This window comes from Nerophis lumbriciformis, linkage group LG29, assembly GCF_033978685.3.
Source record: "Nerophis lumbriciformis linkage group LG29, RoL_Nlum_v2.1, whole genome shotgun sequence".
NCBI classification, from domain to species: domain Eukaryota; kingdom Metazoa; phylum Chordata; class Actinopteri; order Syngnathiformes; family Syngnathidae; genus Nerophis; species Nerophis lumbriciformis.
The window spans coordinates 13,286,537-13,307,500 of NC_084576.2; the positions used below are offsets into that span (position 1 = coordinate 13,286,537).

At 39.5% G+C, this 20,964-nt stretch overlaps 1 protein-coding gene across 2 annotated transcripts in view; it reads right to left on the reverse strand.

Annotated features, from left to right (window-relative positions):
- Positions 1-20,964, reverse strand: part of mctp2a (multiple C2 domains, transmembrane 2a) — a 140,691-nt gene that overhangs the window by 114,495 nt on the left and 5,232 nt on the right. Inside the window, exons 2-3 of one of the 2 annotated variants that reach the window (XM_061925036.2) lie at positions 7,208-7,360; positions 6,079-6,981 (exon numbers count right to left, since the gene is read on the reverse strand). The exons of the other annotated variant lie outside the window; for it this stretch is intronic. Of the exons in view, the coding sequence (XP_061781020.2) occupies positions 6,079-6,969 (891 nt within the window). The 5' untranslated portion in view covers positions 6,970-6,981; positions 7,208-7,360. The remainder of the gene's footprint in view (positions 1-6,078; positions 6,982-7,207; positions 7,361-20,964) is intronic. 2 annotated transcript variants of the gene reach the window in all.

Below are 20,964 nucleotides of genomic sequence, written 5' to 3' on the forward strand. Positions count from 1 at the left end.
TTGAAACGTTCACACCCTTATAAAAGTAAATCACCAACAATCTCGTGAATGTAGAGAAGGGGCCATCCAGGTTTTGGCATCCACTCTTTTAAGTTTGTGCTATTCAAAGTGATTACGTTTATTTGTCAAAACCAGCACTGATTTTGACACTGTCACAGTTTCAAGTCTATGAAAGAACACTACACTATGAAGTCCCTCCAGGACTTTTTTTTGATGTCTTGATCGCACCAATTCACACAAATTCAACCAAATTCCCGTGAATGATGCACATTTTGGCCAACCCGCATTATTTTGGCCTATTTAATTTGTCTCTCAGCGGCGCTCAATCGCGCAAGTCAACTGTCTGATACAAACTTATGTTTGCTTTTTGTGTAGACAAAGCAGGAAGAGCAACATGTAAGAATGTATCAGCTCTTTATTTCTCGAAAACATTTTTCTCAAATAGTGGGGCAAACCCCTCTGGCGCGTGTAACCTCGAGAACAGTGGGAGACGAGGAAAGACCGGTGTGTTGTTTTCTTTAATATTATTGACGACACAATGTTATGCAGAGGTGTACTGATAACAATTTTATAGACAAATGATACTATTTATCTAGTGAAGGGGGCGAGAAATATTTTCTTCTGCATAACAGAAAATATTTGAGAAACACTGCAACAGCACACATACCTTAGACCTACTTCTTGTTTTAGTGTACAGCGCTAAACCGTCTAGGTAAATGTAGTATATAAACAACCTATCTCAGCTGCATTCGGGCGGAAGGCGGAGTACACCCTGGACAAGTCGCCACCTCATCACAGGGCCAACACAGAAATCCATCCATTTTCTACCACTTGTCCATTTTTGGGGTCACGGGGGGTGCTGGAGCCTATCTCACCTGCATTCGGGCGGAAGGCGGGGTACACACTGGACAAGCTGCCACCTCATCGCAGGGCCAACACAGAAATGTATTCATTTAATAAATTTATTTGGAATGCTGACTTAGCAAAGAGGCAGCATTTACATAACCGAGATGACGATCTCTCATTGTGTTTCGTTTACCAAGAAAAAATAGCGCTATAGATTGCGCTTGACAGTTCACAAATTATGGGTGGTGAATGTGTTGGAACATAAATATATGTAAACGTAAAACATGTCTAAAAATGTGTAAATGTGGGCGAGAGAGCAGACAGCAGGCAATTAGGAAGCCTTTGGTGGCCTTTATTTCTATAATTATTCATTACTATCATTAATTATAAATAATTAAAACAGTACAATCATTTGACAATGAACTTGAAGTATGTAGTTGTACTGCCATTTAGTGTCTATGTTTAAGTCTGAGTGGTATAAAACAAGTAAAACATCTAGAACAGGGGCCACATGAAGGGAAATCTATTCCCATGCGGGCCGGACTGGTAAAACCATAGCATTAAAACTTAAAAATAAAGACAACTTCAGATTGTTTTCTTCGTCTTACTTTGGTCAAAAATAGAAAAAGCACATTCTAAAAAAATGTACATATTACAAATAATCATTTTGGCAAAACAATTCACGTTAGTTGAAAATTCCGAGGAAAATAAATGGTGCAGTTTCAAAAACACCATGAAGAACACAATGAACTCAGACTTTGTCTCAGTGTTTTTAGAAATACATTAAACTTTAAGCACTTCCTGTTCAGCATTCTCATGTTGGCAGTTCATTAAACACGTTTGGAAAAGCAATGGAGTGTTTCCTCAAGCCACCACATTGGTGAAATCCGCAATTGCTACAACACATTAATTTATCATCATTCAAATATTGCAAATATAATATAAACAAAACAGTTATCAAAATGACACCATAGCCAAAATCAAGGTAACATAACTACAAACTTAACCAATATGAAAATGGTAGATTTAAATAAAATAGAACAAACTCAACAAATGTAGAAACAGACATTTTTACAATTGAGTTGTGGACGCCCGTATCGTGCATTCAACCAATTGCAAGCGTTTCATGGAACTCTAACTACAAAGATGATGGTCAAGTTGACTCAAGTCTTTGCATCTTACCTTTTTGTTATTTTATCCGTTGAGTGGATAATTTACAATGAAAGAAGATATCGTGCCTCGATACTGCTGCCATTTCAACAGGAGCAGCTGATTGCTTGCACCTGTGCTGATTGAAGTAGCGGCTGCCAATCCAGAGGGTGCTTAAAGGGGAACATTATCAACAGACCTATGTAAGCGTCAATATATACCTTGATGTTGCAGAAAAAAGACCATATATTTTTTTAACCGATTTCCGAACTCTAAATGGGTGAATTTTGGCGAATTAAACGCCTTTCTATTATTCGCTCTCGGAGCGATGACGTCGTCGGTGTGTTGTCGGAGGGTGTAACAACACGAACAGGGACGGATTCAAGTTGCACCAGTGGCCCAAAGATGCGAAAGTGGCAAGAAATTGGACGAAATTTGTTCAAAATACGAGGGTGTGGGGAAAGCCGACGAAATAGTCAGTCGTTTGTTTCGCACACTTTACCGACGAAAGCTATGCTACGACAGAGATGGCAAGAATGTGTGGATATCCTGCGACACTCAAAGCAGATGCATTTCCAACGATAAAGTCAAAGAAATCTGCCGCCAGACCCCCATTGAATCTGCCGGAGTGTGTGAGCTATTTAGGGACAAAGGACCTCGGTAGCACGGTAAGCAATGGCGGCAGTTTGTTCCCGCAGACGAGCGAGCTAAACCCCCTGGATGTCTTGGCTCACACCGCTTCTACCGTCCCTTATGCCACCGAAGATGATCAAGAGAAGAATATCGACCCTAGCTTCCCTGGCCTGCTGACATCAACTCCAAAACTGGACAGATCAGCTTTCAGGAAAAGAGAGCGGATGAGGGTATGTCTACAGAACATATTAATTGATGAAAACTTTATTCATTACTCGTGGTTTTACGTAAATTATTATACATAAACTGTGTTTACCAATAATTTAGCTTAAAAACATGTATTTTTTTCAATCATTCGAGTACATTTGGGTAGTCTTGTGTAATGCAGTATTTGGTGTCTATTTAGACACCAAATAACTGCATTTCAGCAGTTATTAACTGATTTCAGCACTCAGGTTAACCTGAGTGCTGAAATCGTGGAAAAATATATGTTCTTAGCGCGCCTGAAATGGGCTGTCTGCACTCCCAAAGTGCATGTTGTTGCCAAATGTATTTCATATGCTGTAAACCTAGTTCATAGTTGTTAGTTTCCTTTAATGCCAAACAAACACATACCAATCGTTGGTTAGAAGGCGATCGCCGAATTCGTCCTCGCTTTCTCCCGTGTCGCTGGCTGTCGTGTCGTTTTCGCTTGCATACGGTTCAAACCGATATGGCTCAATAGCTTCAGTTTCTTCTTCAATTTCGTTTTCGCTACCTGCCTCCACACTACAACCATCCGTTTCAATACATGCGTAATCTGTTGAATCGCTTAAGCCGCTGAAATCTGAGTCTGAATCCGAGCTAATGTCGCTATAGCTTGCTGTTCTATGCGCCATGTTTGTTTGTGTTGGCATCACTATGTGACGTCACAGGAAAATGGACGGGTGTATATAACGATGTTTAAAATCAGGCACTTTGAAGCTTTTTTTAGGGATATTGCATGATGGGTAAAATTTTGAAAAAAACTTAGAAAAATAAAATAAGCCACTGGGAACTGATTTTTAATGGTTTTAACCTTCTGAAATTGTGATAATGTTCCCCTTTAAAGTCAGCTGACACGTCATCTTTAACCACTGTCCTGTGTGACGTGGGTTACACTTGAATTGCTATTGTGACATCCAGTGGAAACATTTAAAACAGCAGTTTCTTTCATTTAAAAAAAAGCAGCTCATTTTTATATTTAGCAAACTGATCTTGCGGACCGTGGGCCGGACTGAACCTGTTTACGGGCCTGATTTGGCCCACGGGCCGTACGTCTGACACCCCTGATCTAGAGTATGTTTTCCAATTTTTGTTGAAAGCCTGTGATTTTTTAGGTTAAGGTTACAAGGAACAGTTCAAATACTCATAACAAATTCATAACGTCACAAGATGATTCAGTGTTATTGGAAAACATAAGCCTCAAAACATCTTAACTTTTTCCGCAAACTTTCTGAAAAACATACATAAATTCAGGCATTTTAGGCCGCAATCACACAAAGAAAAGCCCACTGACTCCTGGAGGGACTAAGTACATATGTTTATGTACTGTATGTTCAAAAGGGTTGTAATGGAACATGTTTCAGTTTCATTGTTGCGTCGCCGTTTTCCTCATGGCTGCCACTAATAATCACTGATATCTTTGTAACAGTTATGAAACTCTCTAGCTGCAGGTATGAAAGTTTCACATACAAGGCAGAGAGTTGCAATTTGATCATGACGGACAATGTACTGAAAGTCTGAATACAGTAGAAGGGGTGTACAGTACAAGGTGTATTTGTTTGTGTATATATATATATATATATATATATATATATATATATATGTATATATATATATATATATATATATATATATATATCAGTGACGTGCGGTGAGGTTGATGGCTGGTGAGGCACTGACTTCATCACAGTCAGATTTACAAACATATGAACCCTAAAGAGTATCTTATTCACCATTTGATTGGCAGCAGTTAACGGGTTATGTTTAAAAGCTCATACCAGCATTCTTCCCTGCTTGGCACTCAGCATCAAGGGTTGGAATTGGGGGTTAAATCACCAAAAATGATTCCCAGGCGCGGCGCCGCTGCTGCCCACTGCTCCCCTCACCTCCCAGGGGGTGATCAAGGGGATGGGTCAAATGCAGAGGACAAATTTCATTACACCTAGTGTGTGTGTGACAATCATTGGTACTTTAACTTAACTTTAACTTTACACATACAAACTGTAGCACACAAAAAAGCACATTTAATAAAAAAAAACGTTATTATGGTCTTACCTTTACTTAGAAATTAAGTCCATACGCCGCAACTAAAGCCCTCACTTAAACTTTCCACGTGCAAGATTGAATCTATTTAAAAAAGTGTAACCGAGGGTTTATAAATGTCGCCTATACTGTATGAAACTACAAAATAATAAACACGTAGGCTCCAGTTTACACGAGGACCACTTTATTTACCTTCTTTCAAAAACCTCCGCAACGTGACATCACTTCCGCTCTTAGCGCCTTCAAAATAAGAGCTCAAGGCATATACTGTATAACAGCGCATAACAGGAACTTAACATCACAAAGAGGAAAGCCCATGAAAATAGGTTACAAAAGTTCTTTAATAAGAAGCCAAAAAGTGCAAAAACAATAATGTTCGTGTTGGAGGAGTTGTGAATTAGGTACACCTGCAGTCTGCAGGTGTATTTAATGTTGTGTCCCTGCAGTCATTCACAACTCCTCCAACACCAACATTATTGTTTTTGCACTTTTTGGCTTCTTATGAAATAATTTTTTAAAATAGATTCAATCTTGCACGTGGAAAGTTTAAGTGTGGGCTTTAGTTGATATAACAATTCTACGGCGGGGGTGCAGGAGGCGAGCCTCAGCCAGTGCGTCTTTTGCAGCCGTTTTATGATCGCTCAGCACAAGAAATACTTTACACACATACAGTTGTTGACAAAATACACTGTACATTATATACCTCAGCTAACTAAACTATGGAAATGTATAATATAATTCATATAGCAATACAGTCTTACTGCACAGCAGGCCAGCAGTTAGCCGAGTCATTGCGCAATCCATGTTGAGGCACTGAGTGACGTGCCTCAACTGGCTGCTGTTCACCGCACCGTCTCTTCTCAGTATTTGAACGGCAAATGTGAAAATTCAGCGATTTTGAATAAAAATAATCTATAACTGGTGAAGTTAAATGGAAAATAACTTTATAGTATAATCACTGGGTACATATAACAATTGAATTTTTTTTTTTCTTTTTACATTTTTTTTCTTTCCATGATGGCAGGTGAGGCCCCACCTCACCTGCCTCTAGTGACTGCACGTCACTGATATATAGATATATATATATATATATATATATATATATATATATATATATATATATATATATATATATATATACACATACACACATATTTGACTTACCTCAATGTCTTCCATAGTCCCTCCTTCTAGTGAAGATCCCTCAATATTAAAGTCACTTGTGATTGAGGTGGGTTCTTGATCCAGTCTCTCCAAGTCTGTCAACCATGGTAAGGCGACCTGGTCCTCGCCGGACCAAAAGATGTCCGAGCTTCCATCCATGGTATCCAGAGGTTTACCCAAAATCTCCATTGTCAAAGGCACCTTTTCTATGAGAGGTGATGGAGTCCCTTTTCCAGACAGGAGCCTGTCCTGCCTGTTGTGAACACCCCTCCCATTTGGATTGGGAATCTTTTGTCCTGCCTGATAGTTTGCAAGCAGTTCAGCAACAGTTCCTGGATAACCCCCACCTTCAGGTGTCCAAGGTCTATCCTCAAAACCTGTTGCAGAATACGGTCTTGGTGAACTGACTTGTGCGTTTTCAAAACTGGAACTTTGTGCACCAAGAGGGCTGAAAAAAAATGTAGGTGGTTTCTTCTTGGCTGGTTTGTCTACTCCTTCGCTCACATGTGTCTTCTTCTCCGAGCTTGATAAGACCTCATAATCAATTTTCTCATTGAGAGCCGCCGACGACGAATATGCTGCATTGGAGCCTACACCTGGGATATCTGTGGAAACTTCGAGTTTCATTTCTGACTTGTCATGAATCGAGCCACTTGCAGTGGAATCGCTATCACTCAACATGGAAGAATTGGCATTAAAGGAAGATGTCCACAACAAAGCATTCCCTGGTGAACGCGCTTCTCCTTGTTCAAGCCTAACGTCCGGTACGGATATACTGCGCCTTTGGGCAAGTGTTTCCTTCACAGCTGCCTTTTTGCCTGGCTTCATCAGATTGACAAACTTTCTTATTCGGATATTGTCAAAAAACTTCTTCTTTTTTTTGTCCTCCATTATGAGGACTTCCTTTGAAATGAAAAAAATAGTCAGTGAGTGCTCTACCTGGTAAAAGGCAACTGCTCGCGAGATGATTAGTCCATGATTTAGCTAGTCAACAACAAAAAACAGCTAAAATAGTGAAACAACTGTACTTATTTGGTAGCTAGGTCTAAAAGTATCCCCATGACCATCTTAAGTATCATATATTTGTCATAAACAGACTACCGTAGCTCATCAGTTTCAAAGAACATACCTGCTCAGTCGCCACACACCCAAATTTCAAAGACGAGAACGTTCTCAGAAGGGCGGCCTCAACATTATGGCAGGAGGAACATGTGGGGCACACCTTCCGAATTGGAGGCTGGCCATTGGTGGTGTAACGTGACGGTGGCGAAACGAGCCATACCTGTCCGACAAGGTAAGTTTCAACTGTAAGAATGCAGCAGTCCCACTTCAAAGCTGGGCAATTACTAGTCACTCCAAAAGTCACATGCCATTCAAAACAAGGATCATTTAGAAAAATGCAAACAGGAACATTAAATTCCAGAGAATTCCATCCATGCTGACACAATTTATTGTGCAAGCAAAGTTTAAAGTAACATTTTACCATTCTTAACTGTTGTTAAAGTATATGAATCTGTATAAGTTAACCACTATTACTAATCATGAAATGAAACAAGAACGTGTACTTACCTGTATATTTGATGAAACACAATTGCAACGCCCTCTTCTCCTTTCATTATTATTGTGCATATCGAACAACTAGCTCCAGCACCTCCCACGACCTCAAGAGGGAAAAGTGGTAGGAAATGGATGGATATCGAACAACTAATTGCATAGCTACTTTGCATTTGGTGCCATTCTGTAACTGCACGGACATGCTGGCAATGGTTGTGGGTAGATTACCAAATCAGTACTTTTTAAACCCCACAAACTCTCTGCCACGATTATGAATAGTATCATTTGTCTATAAAATTGCTATAAGTACACCTCTGCATAACATTTTATTCTTATTAACATTAAAGAAAACAAAAAAAGAAACAAATATAGATCAACTTAAAACCTATATTAGAATTGTTTTTTAGTCTCTCACAGAGAAGATTTAAAGCACATCAATTTGTGTAAAATAAAAAATTAAATAGTCTATTTAAACAGTAAACATTTTTTTTACCAACTTGAACCACTTGATACTGAAGAATAAAATAAGTAAACTCAATAAATCATATTGATTTCAAATTGATCAGGTGCACAATATATAACATATTTTAAACTACGGAACAAAAACAAAACATTGTTTTTTTAATGAATGAATGAAATAAGTTTATTTCGGTCATATAATCAACCATCAACCATTAACCATTTTGTGTGACCAGTTTAAGAGTACATATTATACATATATATCAATCATACACATTTACACACAAAAAGAAAAGAAAAGAAAAAGCATGACCGAAAAAGGAATAGGCTGAAACCAAGGCTTATATTTGCCTATCCTATAAAATAAAAAGAAAATAAGATTACCTGGAACATCAACGTTAAAAAGAAAAGAAAAAAAAATCAATGGGATGAAAGTAATTGTTACTATATTTTATCATTTTCAATTATTTCACCTTTCAATGTTTTCTTTAACCTTAACAAATAACTACATGTCTTCAGCTCATCACTGAGCTTGTTCCACCATTTAACTCCTAAAACTGAAATACATTTGTATTTTATATTCGTTCTTGCTTTACCAATTTCAAAAATCAATATCCCCCGTAAATTATAGTTGTCTCCTCTTAATTGAAATAACCTAAGAATACAAGCTGGAAGGCTGTTGTTCTTTACTCGAAACATAATTTCCATTGTTTTGAAAAACACAATATCTGAAAATTTTAACACATTAGAACTTATAAATAATGGATTGGTATGTTCATAGTAGCATGCTTTGTGTATTATTCCAATGACCCTTTTTTGAAGTTGAATTATTGGGTCTAAGTTTGTTCTATAAACATTTCCCCAAACTTCAACACAATATGTTAAATATGGAAAAATAGAAGAATAATATAACATATGTAGACATTTGTTATTCAGCATGTGTTTTACTTTATAAAGAATAGCAATGGATTTGGATATTTTTCCCTTTATATATTCAATATGCGGTTACCAACATAATTTATGATAAATTATTATTCCCAATAATTTAGTTTCATATACTCCATCGATTTCCACTAGATTTAATTTTAATTTTGCTTCGCAATTTGTCCTTGCACCACTAAACACCATAAATTTAGTTTTATTATCATTTAATGATAACTTATTAATATCAAACCATTTTTTTAGCTGAATCAACACAACCTCTATTATCCTCAACACTTCCTTCGAGTCTTCTCCTGAACAATATACATTTGTATCATCTGCAAATCAGAATGAAGTCAGGATTAATGGTGAGAATGAGAGGGGGTCCCCCCTCTTAGCGGCATTGCACAGTCCCACTATTTGAGAAGAACTGGCTGCCCAAACTAGTACTGAAAACATGGAAAACATTTAAATGTTTGTAAAAATAAAACAATGCCTTTCTGTTTTTATGAAAATTTTGTGACATTTAAGTGGAACAGACACGTAGTGGAAGTAGTTAAATGAAATGAATCAAACGACAACTAAGTAACACATTCAACAACATACAATCCACAACAAATTGTCATAATTATTGCAGCAATACTCAACATTGAGAACGTGCAAAAAACTATTACTTGTGTTGTAATGTTGATGCTCATCTAAGCACTTTTTATTTTGTTAGCGCTGTTGGACTTGATGTGAAGCATCGCACTATTATTGTGGACAAACCCTCAAATAGTGTTTAGTGTTATGTCTAATACATCCCATGAACTGTCAGGGAGTCGAATGGCTGTGGTAGTTGTGACCCCAAGATGCAGGAGACAGGAGGACGACATGCAGGTAAGAGTCTTTTATTATACTCAAACATAGGAGGAGCAGTTATGCATGCAGCTAAAAGTCCCTAACACAATCACAATCTTCGAGCCCTGACGAAAGGGCAAGGCAGACATAAATAGCAGCCTGATTAGCAACTGCAACCAGGTGTGCCAGGGATGGATTCGAGACATTCCAAAAAAAAAAGATGTTCAAAGCCACGGGAGGGTGGAGGTCGGAGTTGGCGGCGGGTCGCCCAGCACTGTTTACCCGCAGCCAGCAAGGGAGAGCAAGTGGCGGCGCCGCGTTGAACACCCCTGCAGCTGGCGAGGCGGGCAAGCACGGAACGGCCATATTCACGAGTGGCACCGGCGCACCAACAACCGTGAAGGTCCATGCCCGAGTCCTGAGCATCGCTGCCGATAGCACGGAGGGCGTCCATGAAACGGCCACACTCGTGGTTGCTGACGAGGCTGACCTGAGAGAGGACAGCTTCTCAGCCGCCGTGAAGGTCCACGCCCGGGTCCCGGGCATCGCTGGCCATGACGCAAAGAGTGTCCATGGAACGGCCACGCTCTTGTCCGATGAGGAGTAGGAGGCGTGTGGGCGCCTGATGGCTGCTTGTGCGGCAGAAAAGCTGGAGGTTGCGGAGGCTACGTGGGACGACCCACTAAAGGCGATGAGCACAGCGGCGTCGTGAAAGGACTCACTGAAGACGAAGAGCACAGCGGCGGTGTGGAAAGACCCGCTGAAGACAAAGAGCACAGCGGCGTGACTTTCACAGCAAGGCTGCTTGTAGTGGCACCCCCCTCACGAAGCGGATGCCAGACACTATCCTTTATCAGGGGAAGGAGCTCTTGGTTGGCGGCGTCCCCCGCTCTAAAAACCAGGGAAGGGCGGAAGGGGTCCAGGAGGAGGGATAGCGAGACGTCCCGTACAGAGTCCCAATAGGACGCCAGGATGGACAGTGCGGTGGGCTCTAAAGGAGCTTTCACCGGACTAGCAGGAAGAGGCGTCGAAAGTCCCATTGGAAGAGCGGGGGCCGGCGGCTGAGCTGGGCGGAGCACAGGAGGCGGTGGCCGGGCCGGGTGGAGCGCCGGGGCCGACAGCGCGCAGGAGATGGTGGCCGAGCCGGGCGGAGCGCTGGGGCCGGCGACTGAGCCGGGCGCAGAGTTGGGGCCGGAGGGAGCGCTGAGGAGGGCGGCCGAGCCAGAGGGAGCTTCGTGGCTGGCGGCTGAGCAGGAGTGAGCTTGCCGTGGGTCGGGACGGGCACAAACCTGGCTTTCATGTCCTCCAGGAAATGCACGAGCAGAAAGGTCGGCTCCATGTCGCCGACAAAATAATGTCAGTGATTACAACAGGTGCGCGTCAGAAACACAAGCGGCAGGTGGAATTAATATGTAACTATGGTAACCAACTCAAAGGTGCACAGACAGGAACAAAATGAGTCCAAGACTAACAGAAAACACACGTGACCCGAAAACCCAAACAGAAATATGATCCGGGCAGCGGATCATAACAGTACCCCCTCCTTAAGGGACAGATTCCAGATGTACCCTGGAAAAACTAAAACCCACCAACTACACAACAGTTCAAGAGTCAAGGGAGGGCGGAGGGAGGTCTTGGTGGAGGGTTGCCAGGCCACGTGTCCCCGAATCCACCGGGGACGAGTCAGGTGGCGGCGGCAAATGGAACGCCGCTGCCGCAGGCGAGGCGGACGACCACGGAAAGGCCCCGCAAGGTCACTTTCTGGCTCAAGGATTCTGTGGCATGGCTGCGGTAGTTGTGACCCCAAGATGCAGGAGACAGGAGGACGGCGTGAATGTAAGAATCTTTTATTATAAAGTTAAAGTACCAATGATTGTCACACACACACTAGGTGTGGTGAAATTTGTCCTCTGCATTTGACCCATCCCCTTGATCACCCCCTGGGAGGTGAGGGGAGCAGTGGGCAGCAGCGGTGCCACGCCCGGGAATCATTTTTGGTGATTTAACCCCAATTCCAACCCTTGATGCTGAGTGCCAAGCAGGGAGGTAATGGGTCCCATTCTTATAGTCTTTGGTATGACTCGACCAGGGTTTGAACTCACGACCTACCGATCTCAGGCCGGACACTCTAACCACTAGGCCACTGAGTAGGTAATTATACATAGGAGAAGCAGTTATGCATGCAGCTAAAAGTCCCTAACATAATCACAATCCTCAAGCCCTGATGAAAGGGCCAGGTAGGCATAAATAGCAGCCTGATTGGCAACTGCAACCAGGTGTACCAGGCTGCCAATTAGGGACAGGTGAGGGAAACGAGCGCTCAGGGACACATGCAGGAAGTGGAACTAAAATAAGAGCGCGGACAGGAAATATACACAAACTAAGGAAACATAACAAGACGTGAATGTGACAGATCGTCACAGTTAACAATAAATCCATACTTTTTCAGAAAAGGCAGAGGACCAATAAAAAATATGGCAATTTGGACAACCCTGATTTAAATCAACAAATAATTTAGAAATGTGGTTCCTCCCGAATCACGTCTTCAATATAAGCGAAATAACCACTTATAGATTAAAATAAAATGTTTTTTTGCCGATTATGTCTGGGCCCTCATGTAACAAGCTTGCGTACGCACCAAAACCTGCCGTACGACTTTTTTCCCGGCAAAGTTGAGATTGACGTTGACATGGAAATGTGCGCATTTCTACAGGCTGTTAATTTCGGTCCGTCAACAATCGCTATTTCTTCAGAATCAAAATACATTTTCATACATCACATACAGCACATGTACACTACTGACAAGTGATGCACCGAAAATGTGTCCGTCAAAAGAATACCTTGCTCACCAAAACCGAATGTTGTGATGAAATATCTACTACTGCTGGCGCACATGAATGACATAGCTTGCCCAATGACGAAAAAGTCACATACGGGTCGCATTGTCGTTTAGACTGAAGTCACTTTTGAAAAGACCAGATTCCAATCAGGTTTGGACTACCTACTGATGTGTCCTCAATCTGATGCGAAAAAATCCGATTTGAAGCTTTTTGGAGCGTTTAGACTGGCCAAAAAATATCCAATCTGTGTTACTTGAGGGCGAAATAATCTGATTTGGTGTGCAGTGTAAACGGGGCCTCTGATGGGTACATCAAATCTCTCTGAGGAGTAAATGTTGGCACTTTTATATGTCAACTGTTACCCAGCATTAACTCTGTGTGTCGCAAAAGAATCCACAGCCTGTAGAAATGTAAGTATGTCAGCAATGAAGTTGGCGTGCGACATCGCATATTTACCCATCAACGTCAGTCTTAATACATCCCAACTTTGCTGTGGAAAAGGGCATTTGGCAGGTTACAAGAAGGCCCAGGTCACTGGTGTGTGTGAGTGACATGCTGCTGGTTTGCACGGATAAACATCTAACCCCAACATAATTACAGTATGAACATAGAGAAGCACCACCATACTTGCCAACCCTCCCGTAATTCAGCGCCTCTCCCGAAAACCTCCCGGGACAAATATTCTCCCGAAAATCTCCCGATTTTCAGCCGGAGCTGGAGGCCACGCCCCCTCCAGCTCCATGCGGACCTGAGTGAGGACAGCCTTTTTTCACGTCCGCTTTCCCACGATATAAACAGCGTGCCTGCCCAATCACGTTATTCCATACGAGGCGTCCTGCATACCGCCGATGAGCATGGTGCAGATGGAGAAGATCTTCTCGGCGTCCGTGTTGGCGCACACGTTGCCAAAGCCGACGCTGGTCAGGCTGCTGAGGGTGAAGTAGAGGGCGGCGATGTACGAGCTGCGCACCGACGGGCCGCCGACCGTGTTGTTGACGTAGGGCAGTGGTCCCCAACCACGCGGACCGATTGGTACTGGGCCACACAAGAATGTTTTTAATTTTTTTTATTAAATCAACATAAAAAACTAAATATATACATTATATATCAATATAGATCAATACAGTCTGCAGGGATACAGTCCGTAAGCACACATGATTGTATTTCTTTATGAAAAAAATAAATAAATAAATTACATCCAGCCATAGAATTATACATTAAAATAAACATATTTGAAATAATTAATTTTAAATGGTCATAATAATTCATTTAAAATTACCATATTTAATTATTAAAATAATTGCTTGTTTATCAACAACTTTAGCATTTTATTCATTACATTCTGAAGCTCTCAGAAGCCAAGTTGTTATATTCCTTAGGATTTATTTATGCAAGTTTGAAGTATCAATTATCTAAACACAGTTTTGTTTGCATATTTTCAGGATATAGATATATATATATATATATATATATATATATATATATATATGAAATACTTGACTTGGTGAATTCTAGCTGTAAATATACTCCTCCCCTCTTAACCACGCCCCCCGCCCCCCCACCTCCCGAAATCGGAGGTCGCAAGGTTGGCAAGTATGAGCACAACACAGACATCAATTGTTAAAACAAATGTGAATTTAAAACCACTTTACCAAGAAATGTTCTCATAAGATGAGCAGAAGTCTTGCAAGAGTTCACTATTTTTTTTTTGAGGTTTGAACTTGGTAGTTGACCTTTAGGGGGCATTATATTGAACTTTTGGCACAGTGTTTATGCATCTAACAAAAGCATTCAACACAATTAATCATAATATTTTAATTAACAAACTAAAACGGTATGACATCAGAACGTTGGTCTTGAACTGGATAAAAAGCTACTTAACTAACAGGAAGCAATACGTGAAGATAAGTGACAATACGTCAACAGCACAAAAGATATCTTGCGCCATAACCTTGGGTTTAATACTGGGACCAAAATTGTCGAATCGCTATAGAAACAATATTTTTAAGGTTACAGTGGACTTTAACTTAGTATTATTTACAGACGACAAAACTGTGTTTAGTTCTGGAGAGAACACACAGAAGCTAATACAGATAATAACAGAAGAAATAAAAAAAAATTAAGAGATGGTTTGACAAAAACAGACTATCCTTTAAGCTCAGTAAAACTAAAATAATGCTATTTGGTAACAGTAGAAGAGAAAGTCAAACACAAATACAAATAGACAGAGTAGATGCTGACAGAGCAGAAGACACCAAATGTTTGGGTATTAAAATAGATGATAACATGAACTGGAAACCTCATATAAAAATATAAAACATTAGGTGGCAAGAAATATTTCTATAATTAATAAAGCAAAATATGTAGGAGACCAAAAATCACTCCATATTCTCTACCGCTCACTGTATTACCGTATTTAAGTTATTGTTCAGAAATATAGGGAAATAACAACAAAAGTACATTTTAATCACAAAACGGTGTTACAAAAAAGACCAATTAAAATAATAAATAATGTTGGATATAGAGAACATACAAACGCTTTATTTATTTATTGAACAGCTAAAAGTATGTACAAAGCAAACTATAACCTGCTACCCAAGAATGTACAATTCTTCTCATCAAAAGAGTTGAAAGTTGAACAGAAAACCTTAAACCTTAAACCAAACCTTAAAGAAAAATGTAACTTAAAACACTTGTATGCACACACAACACTTAAAACATTTAGTATATCAGTATGTGGGGTTAAATTATGGAAAGGATTCAGCAAATAAGTTAAACAATGTACTGATATGATCCAGTTTTAGAGTACAGTATAAACTACAAGTGTTTACAAAGTACAAATAAGAAGAATGATGACAAACATCTTGAACTTATTGAAAATTAGATATGTCATTATGTAAATCATAACTGACATAACTATTTATTAAAAATAATTCTTGTATTTAGAAATCATTGATGTAAATTGTGTTACTTCACGATTTAGAAAAAAAAAAATCTAATGCAATTTTTCTCTGAAATTGCGATTCGATTTGCGATTTTTATATTTTAAACACATGAATGCATAAAACTGCAAAAATAAGTCAAGAAAGACGTGTTACTTTTAGACTGTCAATCAACATATTCTTGTCTTAATGTGCCACCCATTAGAACAATATGCAATAATTTTAAATATATATGGCTCTATGCAGACAGACTCAGAGCGTTTGTCTACATCATGCTCTTAAACTGAAGAAATAATTGATAAAAACTATACCGTGTTAATAATGTAATGCATTCATAATATATAATAATAATGTAGGTAACCACTTAAAAGGATATAAACTTGTATTTCTCATTACTGTAGAATTGTTTACCATTGTACTGTAATTAATTGGAAGGTAAAAAACGTTGTTGTTCGAAATAAATAAACCAGAAAATAAAATGGACTCTCATTTCTGTGAGCAAAAATTTAACTTAAATAAATATTGAACATCTTAAAGTGCTCTTTTAATTACCAGATGGAAAAACTAGGTCGGACTTTTGTCTTTTTTTGTAATCACGGCATTCTTGTTCATTTGTCCGTGTTGATGGACTCATATTGCACATCCGATTTGAAGGGGGGGGTTACCCACATATGCGGTCCTCTCCAAGGTTTCTCATAGTCATTCACATCGTCGTGCCACTGGGGTGAGTTTTTCCTTGCCCTTATGTGAGCTCTGTACCGAGGATGTCGTTGTGGCTTGTGCAGCCCTTTGAGACACTTGTGATTAAGGGCCGTATAAATAAACTTTGATTGATTGATTGATTGAAGTTGTGCTACAAAATGAGAACAGGAAGTGAACAAATGTTTTAGTATTTGATACGAAGTGGAAAAAGGGGTCGGATTAAATAAACGTTTCCTACTCCTGTTCGGACATATTGTAAAGAGAAATTAAATATGTATAATTAAACATATTGTAACTGTATACATGTTCAAAATAAATTTTAACCGAACCAAGCTAAGCAGTAGGCACGATGCCTGCATATTTAAAATCTGATTGTGAAGCCAATTAATACACATTTTCTGATATTAGCCAGGGGGAAAAAAACTAATACAAAAATTCCACCAGAGGGACTAAGTTTCCAAAATACCGCTGATGGATTCAGCAACATGACTGAGGCATATGAAACGTTGGCAAGTCTCGCCATCTCATCCCCTTTTTCCATCTCACATCAGGCCTTCCTTCGCACCCAACTCTCACATTCCATCCCCGTATTTGTTCACGGCGTAGCGCGCTTTAGCCGAGGCTCGTCACCAGTGCGCGTTTGTGTTTGCCAAGTATAAGCCATGTCTTCCTGTCCACACAAAAGTTAATGCCACTGGTGTTCGACTGTGTCTCTCCTGGGTCCACCCCGCCTAACAGTGGAGACTGTATGACAACAGATGCGTTTGAGTCTGGGCCCAATCTTGTTCAAATTTACCCGGGTCTTAAGGGGGGATCAGGCCCACACGAAAGAACCCAAGACTTGGCTCCCGGTTGAAAGGCGGGATTGGAGGGGATTGTGGACGGGGCAAGCCCCTACAGCAGGTGGCCTGTAGCTCCCCTTCTCACACAAGTCAAACAAGCCCAAAGCCTGCTTGGTCACATACGCATGCACACTGGACCTCTTCCACCTGCTGCACAGCTGCTCTGAAAGATGGAGAAAAACCAACGTGCACGTGCGCACATAAAATGCGACACATTCACACCGGATAGGGACAAAAAGAAAGTTGTTGACGCAACATCAGAGGGCATTTACTTGTCTTACCTATTGACACCTGCTTATGTGTATTTGGGATCTGCATAAGTTCCGAAAATGTGAAATCCAACCGTGGAGGTATTGACGAGATATTTATAAAACAATCTTGCCTTATTTCATCCATCCATCCATTTCCTACCGCTTATTCCCTTTGGGGTTGCGGGGGCGCTGGAGCCTATCTCAGCTACAATCCGTTGACCCTGGACAAGTCGCCACCTCATCGCAGTGCCTTATTTCAAACTTCCTTTAAACCAGGGGTGTCAAACGTACGGCCCGAGGGCCGGATCAGGCTAAGTTTGCTAAGTATGAAAATGAACCTGAAATTTTTGAATGAAAGAAACTGCTGTTCTAAATGTGTCCACTAAATGTCGCAATAGCAATTCTTTGTATCTTTGTAGATGATGCTACATATGTAAAAAAAATAATAATAAACCACATGTCAGTACATCAATCGAGGAAAATGATCAAACTACATAAATAACATCCTGTAATTGTATTGTTATATTATTTTTTTATCTTGATAGATTGAAAATGAACACCAATGAGTTGACTGATGAACATCCTCACATAATTTATTCAGAAAGTATAAATAACAACAAATAAAGGTAGATTACTATTAACCGCAACATGTAAGTGTAAAAAAACACCAACATTATGATTTGTACATTTTCAGAACGTGCTTGTTATATTATTAAACAAAGAAAACAATCTGAAGTTGTCTTTATGTTTAAGTTATCATGCCGTGATTTTACCAGTCCGGCCCACTTTTGAGTAGATTTTCATGTGGCGTTAATAGATTGATGCGTTAACTCGAAATTAACGCATTAACTTGCCCACCCCTAATACATATATATATATATATATATATATATATATATATATATATATATATATATATATATATATATATATATATATATATATATATATATATATATATATAAATATGTATATATATATATATATATATATATATATATATATATATATATATATATATATATATATATATATCAGTGACGTGCAGTCACTAGAGGCAGGTGAGGCAGGGCCTCACCTGCCATCATGGAAAGAAAAAAAATGTAAAAAGAAAAAAAAAAAAATTTAATTGATATATGTATCCAGTGATTATACTAAAGTTATTTTCCGTTTAACCAGTTTTAGATTATTTTTATTCAAAATCGCTGAATTTTCACATTTGCCGTTCAAATATTGAGAAGAGACGGTGCGGTGAACAGCAGCCAGTTGAGGCACGTCACTCAGTGCCTCAACATGGATTGCGCAATGACTCGGCTAACTGCTGGCCTGCTGTGCAGTGAGACCCTATTGCTATATGAATTATATCAACTAACTAAACTATGGCATAGTTTAGTTAGCTGAGGTATATAATGTACAGACTATTTTGTCAACAACTGTATGTGTGTAACGTATTTTTTGTGCTGAGCATTCATAAAACGGCTGCAAAAGACGTACTGGCTGAGGCTCGCAGTAATCCGGCCTCCTGGTGGTAGAGGGCGGTAGTGATCCCAGAGATCATTCCTCGGCCGCAGAAGAAGTGAGAACAAGCAACAGTTAGCAAGTCAAGTGCAGCGGTCGTTTATTATTTCCTCTCGCCTGAACTTTTATTAAAAACATGGAGGATTACATATGTAAAATAAAACAGTTTTCTAAACTGGACTTTAAATCGAAGCAGGAGGTAATAATCAGGTAGACCAACGCCGGAGCTAAAAGGTTTGCTTCAGTCTTCGGGACAGAAGACCCGTTCTTTTCAAACGGCGTGGTACACACGCAAAGGCTGGCTGTGTGGATGTCCAGCAAGAAAGGTAAGACCATAATAATGTTTTATTTTATTAAATGTGCTTTTTTGTGTGCTACAGTTTGTATGTGTAAAGAATGCTGGTATGAGCTTTTAAACATAACCCGTTAACTGCTGCCAATCAAATGGTGAATAAGATACTCTTTAGGGTTCATATGTTTGTAAATCTGACTGTGATGAAGTCAGTGCCTCACCAGCCATCAACCTCACCGCACGTCACTGATATATATATATATATATATATATATATATATATATATATATATATATATATATATATATATATATATATATACATATACATATATATATACATATATATATATATATATATATATATATATATATATATATATATATATATATACACATATATATATATATATATATATATATATATATATATATATATATATACACATCAGTGTTTCCCACACATTCATTTATTTGTGGCGGCCCGCCACGAAAGAATTACGTCCGCCACAAATGGATTTTTCGGCTTTTGACTCGCTCGACCGCTCATAAAAGCAATGGGACTGTCTGTGAATGTTGCTTGTAGTTACACCTCCGGTGCAGTACGTGGCGGTAGCCTACTATGCATTGTAACTCCGCCAATAGCAAGAAGAAGAAGAAGAAGAAGAAGAAGAAGAAGAAGAAGAAGAAGAAGAAGAAGAAGAAGAAGAAGAAGAAGAAGAAGAAGAAGAAGAAGAAGAAGAAGAAGAAGAAGAAGAAGAAGAAGAAGAAGAAGAAGAAGAAGAAGAAGAAGAAGAAGAAGAGGGACGGAACCAAAATACTCGCCGGCTACTTTTCATAATGATGGCGCTTCCTACGTTTCTACCTCAAACGTCCAAAAGCTGCTGAAAGCCTTGATCCAGGATGCCATGGGGAAAAAAACTTAAATGGTGCCTTTTGGCAACAGGTAGCAGCTTGGTGGCTCATAGCCGGCTAGCTAACGCTTGCTAGCGTGGTAGCATTGCTTCATTTTTACAGGTGTTATAGGTAGATAGTAGTGATGGGTCCGGCAACACCGATGCATCGGCGCATGCGTCGAGCTCAAAAAGCGAAACCCGGTGTCGGTGCGCGTACCGCTTTTAGAAAGTCACGTGACCGATCATGAGCTGTTTTGGTCACGTGACCGATACGCAAACTGTGTCGCACTGACGCCTCCTCTGTGCCCTGTGAGCGGCTCTTTTCTACAGCCGGAGAAATAATAACTAAGAAGAGAAAGCGTCTAAAATTGAATACGTTGGAAAAACTGTTTTTTTTTTAATAAAAATGTGTAAAAAAAATAAAAAAAATAATTCCCAGGTCCACAAGCATCCTCATTCACAACACGTTCTCTTAGATTTCCATGTTATGATACATGTTCACATTATTTATTGACTGTGTCTAAAAAAGACAAAAAATAGATTTTTATTTAAATGAAGTTATGAAATAATCCTAAATGAAATACAATGACTTGGTTTATATTATTGTATATACTAGGTCAGTGGTTCTCAACCTTTTTTCAGCAATGTACCCCCTGTGATTTTTTTTTAAATTCAAGTACCCCCTAATCAGAGCAAAGCATTTTTGGTTGAAAAAAAAAAGATAAAGAAGTAAAATACAGCACTATGTCATCAGTTTCTGATTTATTAAATTGTATAACAGTGCAAAATATTGCTCATTTGTAGTGGTCTTTCTTGAACTATTTGGAAA